Genomic DNA, 9,086 nt, shown 5'->3' on the forward strand with positions numbered 1-9,086 from the left:
GATACGGAAGCGGCACTTGCTATGAAAGTGACCAACTTTATTGAAATTTAAAAATTAGGGATTGCAATTTGAAACTTGAATGTCATGGGGCTAATACTAAAAACAATGCAATTGAGCTTTATGTGATGAGAAAATTCTAACATTTTTTTAAGAGAAAATTCAGGGTCTCTTCTTCTTCTTCTTCTTTTTTTTTCTCTTTTTTTTAAGAAGTTAAACGGACTACATGAAATGCAATCAAATTAATGTGAAAATACCTCTACCCAACAATGACCTGAGGTTCCCACCCGCCTGATGGTTTGTTGCTTGCTTTGAACTTTAGACTTTGAGTTTCAAAATTCAATCATCCTTTATTGAAAAATCACTTTTAGATTTCCAATTGCTTTGTAGTTTGTTGCTTCAGGTCTCATATTTGAATTTGAAGGTTGAGTCATCCTGCAAAATCACAAAACACGGGGGGATATCATGCACATATAAAATTGAATCAATTGATTCTGAGCAAGTTCCCAAGGTCGAATCAAAATTCTACCCTAGTTTCTGACTTTTGCACCATATACTGCTAAATTTGATTGACTTCAAATAGCTACATGCTGCTAGTCTCAATTGATCCAAACCACCGATCCAAGTAGGACTACTGCCACCTGATTTGGTTCAAGGTCTCAAGATTACCCCAAAATTGAATCCATTCACGTTTTGCCCTAGTTTCTGGATTTGAGCATTGCAAAGTGAACCTTTTGATGATTCAAAAATAGCTCTCATTTCAGGTTCATTGAATTTCAGTTATTATCTTCGCTGCTCTAATTGCTAAAGCAACCCAATTATTCCCCTAACAATTTCATATAAAAGGTCTCACAGATTCTTGGAAATTCCCAGTTCACTTCGAGATCCGGCATAAATATGTCAGGACAAAGAACAGTGGCATGAATAGCAATCTTCCCCGTTACGAAGAAGTAAGCCCCGTTATCATTAAAAAACATCTCAGAGACAGATATTGCTGAAGATGGTTACATTTCTTGCCACACTGCCATCTATAGCAATGATGCATCCAAAACTATGAGGAGAGCAAGTTTTAAGGACAAAGCATGATACTTTTGCTAGGCCATAACTATAATCTAATTGTTTTGATGATTATTGTGCAAGCTTAAGTGGAAGATTAAGCTTCTAATGCTACTTGGATTTATGGATTGGAAAACTTTGGATTACATTTGCAGAATAAAAGTTGTGTTAAATTGACAAGGGCTAATTTTGTGATCTTTTTGAAGGTGTTTTATGTTGTTTTTTTAGTCAATTTGTGAAGTTAATTGGTATAAGTTGCTCATTTTGGTCTCTACTTTGCACTTGAGTTGATAGATGAATTAATTGTAATTTTGTCATTTTACTCACAAAGTAAAGAATCACATGCCCAACATAAACCATGGACGAATCACTCAAGGGATTATGCACAATCCCTCCAAGGTTTCTTCAAAACCCTCGAAGGTCTAGTGACTGTTGCAAGTTGACAACTTGCTTGACTTTTTGTTTCTTTCTCCATTCTTAATGTGACAAAAAGAAACGATTTGTATAGTCTTTCGAGGTTCTAGGAGGCTATTTTCTTGACTCCTGGACAAGGAGAAACATTATTATTGAAGGAAATAATTTAGTTCTTGGAAAAAGAGCTTTTCTTTCTAGCTTAGAGTAGTATAATTACAGCTATAGTTTTCATTTTTGTTGAAGAACTTGAAGAACTCTCGATTTAACTAATGTAGTCTATCCGTAATTTTGATAGTAATGAAGATTATGAAGTTTAGAGATCTTCTTTCTTCACTTGAATGAGCATTTCTTCCTTTTTACTCTTTTTGTTATTTCATTAATGCTTAGTTACATTGAAAATATGAGATTTATTGTTAAATGTACTATGTCTAATTAAATCTTCTTGTTCTAGTGATAGTTGAACTTATTTGTGCCTCAGTTAAGGTTGAATAAAGTAAATTATTGTTATATCTTGTGTTTGCTAGCTAACCTATTCTTACTTTAACACTTGTGAATATTTGATCATTATTTGCAAACCATGATAGTTGTTGTTACTTTATAAAAGTAGTTGACAATGATGGAAATGGAATGGGTGGAACCTCAGGACTAGACACATGAAAGTAGAGATACACTTAGTGATAATTGACCATTTCATTCATAGTCAGGAGCATTTGGTGGATTCTATATCCTAGAATAATTGTGTTTAGTTGAGTTTTTTCAAGTTGTTAAATTTTCTTGCATTGTTTTAGCATTATGGTTGTTTTACTTAATTAAAATTCTTGATTAGTCTAGATAATTGAGTTAACTAAAACCTTAGTAGTTGGAAGTAATTCTCAAGGGATCAATCCTAATTCCTTTATACTATAAACCACAACTTGTATACTTGCAGCTCACGAGGGTTTAGCTTTAAAATTTAAAGCGCAGATCTGAACCTCATCATTAATTAATGACAAAACTTTCTTCGGATTACATTTTCCGGATAAAAGTTATTAAGTGAAGCTTGTACATATGAAATCTTAATTTGACTTATTTAGTTTAGATTTAAATAAAGGAAAGAAGCGTTCAAAACATCCTTCATATTTTGTCAAATGAATTTTTTCATCTCTCACTTTAAAATATTGATTTTACATCCAAAACAAAATTAGGTTTGCCAAATTTTGTCCCAACATAGGTTTCCAACCAAATTTTAGCCTGAATCCATTACATGACCTATATGTGGTTATTTTCTTTAGGCACAAAAAGGTCAGATATGTGCAAAACAAGCACATGGGCTTTAGCACAAAATTTCGAGTCCAAAGACAATATTGAAAATTAGTAAAAAAAAAAAATACCAAAATTGCCAATTTAATTAATTTGGAATTTTAAGGGTATAGCTTCAAAAATTAAAAATTTTACAAACATTTTGAAAAGTAATAACCATGATTGAGCCAAATTATAGGAGTAGAAAAATAGAAAATTTGGAGGAATATTGAAATCCTAATTAAGAAGCTAGCATTACAAGGAGGAACAAAAAACCGAATTAATTAATGACTCAAAATCACAGAAAAAAATAACAGAATATCTTTAGTTCAGGAAATTCCAAATAAGTGAAAATAGGAAGAGGGTAGTTGGTAATTTCAAAGTATTAACAATTGACCCACCTTCCCTTTTCGTGTACCAATAATAATAATAACAACAGCAGCAGCAGCAGCAACAACAACGAAATAGCTCTTGCTTAAGAGTACCTTTTTAAGTTTTGTTTCTTTTTCTGTTTTCAGTTCTTTGGCCGTGTTTTCCGTAATTTATTGTGATAATAAGAAAACCGTATACGAAATAGCTCTTGCTTAAGAGTACCTATTTTAGTTTTGTTTCTTTTTTCTGTTTTCAGTTCTTTGACAGTGTTATCCGTAATTTGTTATGCATTGCACTGTTGTACATTCTCCAATTATTTTCTCCTATAACACACTCACTTATGGTATAAGAAGATTTTTATTCCTTTTGACTGCATTTAGTAAATCTTAATGTGCATTCGTTTGAGTGCAAAACTAAAGCAAGCATTTTCCTCTTTGGCAACGAAAGAAGTCACCGACAGAATTACTGGATATTGCATTCACATTCATTGTCCAAACTAAAAGCATATAATTATGTGGCACTAAAACCATTCACTTCATAAGGATTTCATACCCTCCTCTTTTTACATTGACACCATATCCAACAGAAATGGCTTCCTTTCATTTTCAGGTTCATCGGAATCATCTCTTGCTCATAATCCTGCTCCTAACTCTTGTGAAAAATCCATCATTCAGTGTCAAACCAGACGATCCTACTTTTCAGTCGATCGTCAAAATTTGTGACCAAATTCCAGAAACGCTGTTCTGTATAGACGTCTTACAACAAAATCTATCTAGTCCATCAACAGATGCTCGAACTTTTGCTGAAATATCGATCAATCAAGTGCTGGCAAACGTTACCAATACTTTAAGTGCTGTAAGACAAGCAAAAGCTAGTGCAAGTAAGGAGGTTGCAGACCTTCTTACAATTTGTGAAGAGGGTTATACCGTTGTATCTTCTTCATATAATGATGCCTTGCAGGCACTTGCTATAAACGATAGTGCTTCTGTGTTCTTGGATGAAGAACAGTCCGAAAGGCCTATAAATGACTGCACAAATATCATTAATCCTGTGCTGCCTCAGTTTGAAAAATACAACGCCCAAAATCTAGCACTTCAGAGGATCTCAGTTGCTGCTGCTGATATATATTTCCAGCGACCACCTAAGTCTTGGGGCCTGCAAAAGTTGAGTCCTCGGGCTTTTGTAGGACGTATATAGCTTTGAGACTGGCGTTAGATTAGATATATATTTTAATTCATTTCTATCCTGTTTACTTGTTTCTTTCAGTAGTTTGAAACTCGGACCAGACACCGTCTCGGTCAAGCGAGTCGATGGGTTCAACCAATAAGGTTGGGTTCAAAAACTGAAGAACTTAATGCTGTAATAATGAAATCATAAATATAAATTAATCCTAAATAAAAAAATAATATAAAAAAACTACCTTTGAATCTGGCAGACTTAATGAGTTTTATAACTAAAGTAGTGGCATAGTTAAAATATTGTTCCAGCGGAACAAAATATAAAATAAAGTTGATTTAGTTCTATTAATAGGAATGCTAGCTCATCTATTCTTAATTTAACACTTGTAAATGCTTGATCACCAATTGTAAACCGTGACAGTTGTTGTTAATTTATGAAAGTAGCGGACAATGATGGAAATGGAATAGGTGGAACCTAAGGACTAGGCACATGAAAGTAGGGGTATACTTACTAATAATTGACCATTTCATCTATAACTAGGAGCATTTAGTGGATTCTATACCTTAGAATAGTTGTGTTTAGTTGAGTTTTTTCAAGTTGTTAATTTTTCTTGCATCGTTTTGTTGGTTCTGAGTTAAAATAATCATATAATTAACAACAATTTCTCCAATCAAATTTAACAAAGAAACTAACAAAAATCTCATACATCCATATTGCATTAATAAATGCAAATAATTTGTACAATCAAAAGTTAATTTGGCATTGGTTGAGATGCAAATTAGGTCTTAAAATTGTTGGAGGAGAGTACAAGAACAATTTCTGGTTTTCAAACTAACCATCTTGAATCTGACAGTTACTAGGAAGTTCGGTGGGGTTGAGGCACGTAGAATATTCTCTTTAAGACAATATATGCCTCTATAATATTGTTTTTAATTGATGTAGAAGTTCTAACGCGCTGCCTCCAGGATACAACAGCCCAACTCTATGGTTGTTGCTTCCCTTTGACTTGCACAACCAAGAAAGCAGAAGCTTCCCAATATCTTATTTAGCCCAAAGAAAATCAAAATGAAGGAGAAAGAAATGACTGTAGGAAAAAATAGTATTTAGAATAATCTTTTGTTGAGAAAAGTGTATATATAAAATATTCTCCAAAAACTTCACTATTTATAGGCTACACAAACCTTTAGAAAATAGGTTGAACATCCAAGTTCAATGTATAATGATAAATGCATATTTTACATGTTTTTAAGTGTGTTTTCTTATTTAATTTTGTTGTGTTTTTGTCATTTTTATAGCTCATTTGTTAGGATTTTTATTAAAAATATGTATTTGGTGGTTGAAATGTGAAAATTACATTTTTATGGATTTTAATATTGAAAACTTCATGTTTTTGGTAAGGTTTAATGATTCAATCATCAAATGGAGAGAATTGAGAAGATAACTGGATTATTATTGATGATTTAAAGCTATAAAAAGAAGACATGAAGTGTAAAATGTTCAAGGGAAGAAACGCCAGTTTTCAACTTTGACACCTTATGGTATTTCGGTTATATCTTGAGTTACAATGATCGGATTAAGGTGATTCTCATACCATTTTGAAGCTAAGATAGATCTACATTTGGCAAGAAGAATCGAAATTCATTTCAGTCATTTTCATTGTCAAAAAGTCAAAATATAGAAGTGCATTTGCATGGTAGAAAGGTGAAATAGAGCTCTGACCAGTCAAGGGTAGTTTAGTTATTTCTCAGTTTGGATTCTTGAAGCATTGGAAATCTAACTCAAAGGGCTATAGCTTTCTTGTTTTCGACAAAAGCTAGTTCGGCCTCCATCATTGAGAAAATATTAGTTGAAGTGGAGCTAAATTCGCAGAGGTGAAAACACAAGATGGCAATACGCGACTTAAGGTCGCGTATTGTAGCCTACTTTTTGGAACTTGCTTTGCCACTTGCTCTGTTTTCACACTACTTTCCAACTCTACTTTTGCACAAAATTTTGGCTGCACATGCTCAAAATTCCAAAAGGAAGAGCAAAGAAGCTTTATGTCTTGTCTAAAAAACCACTTTTTGACTCTCTTAACATTAAGTATGTAAGAATCAATAGAAAAGAGAAGAGGGGAGATTAGAACCAGTTATTATTAGATTTTAGTATTAGAGCTTAGCTCTAGTCTTGTTTTATTCTCTCTAATTAGAATATTGTGATAACAACTGGAGACTTCACTGTACTACACATTTTATTGAAGAAATAGAAGATTATTGGGAGCTTCTTACCCATTTAGCTAAGCTTTCTTTATCTACCTTTTACTTGTGATTCAATATGTATTCATGCAATGAAACTATGTTCTTTTTTGCCATATTTCATATGAGTAGCTAAATTTCTAGATCTAGGGAGTAGATGAAACTTATGGCTACTTGATATGAAGTGGATATAATTTACACTTGTTACACCTTGTATTAACTTGTTTATTTATGCATGCTTATCACTTACTGTTACTTGATCACCAATAACAAGCTTTTATTATTTAATGAAAGTTGGTAATAATAATGGAACAACATAAAAAGAGTTTAAGTAGTATACTCATGAGAATAGAAATACACTTAAGTGGATTAACCATGCATTTCATGAAGAAAACAAGAGTAGAGCTAGTTATTTACCATGAGAATAGGGGGAACTAGTCTAGTCTAGGCCATTTCATCATGAGAATGAGATTTAGTAATATTAGAAATGAATCCCTAGTTAAACAAGAGTTGTAACAAGTGGTAAATCTATTTATTTGTATCTTTTATGCCATAAGTGGAATCTACATCTCTAGACTCAAGGATCTAGTGAATTTTCTCCATTGTTACCTTGCATGTTATCTAGTTAAGATTAGTTAGATAGTAGTAATTACAACTTCTCTTACTTTAATTGATTATTAGTCTAAATAATACAGTAAGTAAGATCTTAGTACTTATAAAGTTGCTTTCTGTAGGATCGACCCGATTTATACCCTAAAATACTAATTGACCTGTATACTATCAACAAAATGAGTATAATTTGGAATTAACTTGTACTCATATTTAAAAACACATCATATAACAGTTTTTTCATACTATATTGTAGTTAATTTATAGAATTTGTAACCTAAAAATTGATTCATATTTGAATGGCTTATAAAAATTCAATAATTCTTCATTTGACCAAATAATTCATTTGTAACTCCTTTTCAAATAATTGTATAATAACTCCATTCAAAATGCATTGTAACTCACAACATTATAATTTCCATAACTCCCAAATAAATTATTATAACTCTTTGTAAAGATTTGGTCAAAGAAAATTTAAGATTTTATCAAAATGTACTAACATGTTTTAGCATTGTGGTGATTTTACTTAGTTAAAATTCTTGATTAGTCTAGATAATCGAGTTAACTAAAAACCTTAGTAGTTGGAAGTAATTCTCGTGGGATCGATTCTAATTCCTCTACACTACAAATTACGACCTGTATACTTACAGTTCGCGAGGGTTTAGGTTTTGAAATTTAAAGCATAGATCTGAACCTCGTCATCAATTAACGACTCAACTTTCTTTGGATTACATTTTTTGGATAAAAGTTATTAAGTGAAGCTTGTATATATGAAATCTTAATTTGATTTATTTAGTTTAGATTTAAATAAGGGAAAAATCGTTGAAAACATCTTTCATATTTTGTCAAATGATTTTTTCATCTCTCACTTTAAAATGTTGATTTTACGTCCATAACAAAATTAGGTTTGCCAAATTTAGTCCCAACCTAGTTTTCCAATCAAATTTTAGCCTGAATCCATTACGTGACCTACATGTAGTTTTTTTTTTTTTTAGGCGCAAAAAGGTCAGATATGTGCAAAACAAGCACATGAGCTTGAGCACAAAATTTTGAGTTGAAAGACAATATTGACAATTAGTAAAAAAAAAAAAGCAAAATTACCAATTTATTTAATTTGGAATTTTAAGGATGTAACTCCAAAAATTTAAAAATTTACAAAAATTTTGAAAAGTAATAACCATGAGGGAGCCAAATTATAGGAGTAGAAATATAGAAAATTTGGAGAAATATTAGAAATCCTAATTAAGAAGCTAGCATTACAAGGAGGAATGAAAAACCAAATTAATTAATGACTCAAAATTACAAAAAAAAAAAAGATAACAGAATATCTTTAGTTCAGGAAATTCCAAATAAGTGAAAATAAGAAGAGGTAGTTGGTAATTTCAAAGTATTAACAATTGATCCACCTTCCTTTTTTGTGTACCATTATACACTAATAATAATAATAAATAAGAAGAGGTAGTTGGTAATTTCAAAGTATTAACAATTGATCCACCTTCCTTTTTCATGTACCATAATAATAAAAAAACTGTGTACGAAATAGCTCTTGCTTAAGAGTACCTTTTTAAGTTCTGTTTATTTTTTCTGGAAAAAGTCTGAAGTAACGATCGTTATGGTAACGAAAACTATTTTTATCTAATATGACAGGTAAAAACACTTTTAGCGACCATTTGATTATTTGTTGGACCGGTCACCTAAACAAGACAATGCCTAAAAGTTCAGTTAGTAAGTTTCGCATTAAAAATAGTAAGTTAACCCCATAAATTAGTAACTTTTATGTCTCAAAAAGCAAATCGAAATAAAAATGAAAGTTACTTTTAAAAAAAAAATAAATTACTACTCTATGTTCGAAACATATTTTTTGGAGAGTAAGTTTAGTTCAAATGATAGTAAGTTTTTATAGATTAATAGTAAATCTTATTGATAGAATAGTAAATTTAGTTAATC

At 31.4% G+C, this 9,086-nt stretch overlaps 1 protein-coding gene across 1 annotated transcript; it reads left to right on the forward strand.

The window, feature by feature from the left end:
• Nucleotides 1–3,705: 3,705 nt before the first annotated feature.
• LOC140021154 (uncharacterized) lies at nucleotides 3,706–4,314 on the forward strand. Its single transcript, XM_072071925.1, has one exon. It carries the CDS (start codon nucleotides 3,706–3,708, stop codon nucleotides 4,312–4,314), a length of 609 nt encoding a protein of 202 aa, XP_071928026.1.
• The last annotated feature ends 4,772 nt before the right edge of the window (nucleotides 4,315–9,086 follow it).

Source organism: Coffea arabica, chromosome 11e, assembly GCF_036785885.1.
Source record: "Coffea arabica cultivar ET-39 chromosome 11e, Coffea Arabica ET-39 HiFi, whole genome shotgun sequence".
Taxonomy (NCBI): Eukaryota; Viridiplantae; Streptophyta; class Magnoliopsida; order Gentianales; family Rubiaceae; genus Coffea; species Coffea arabica.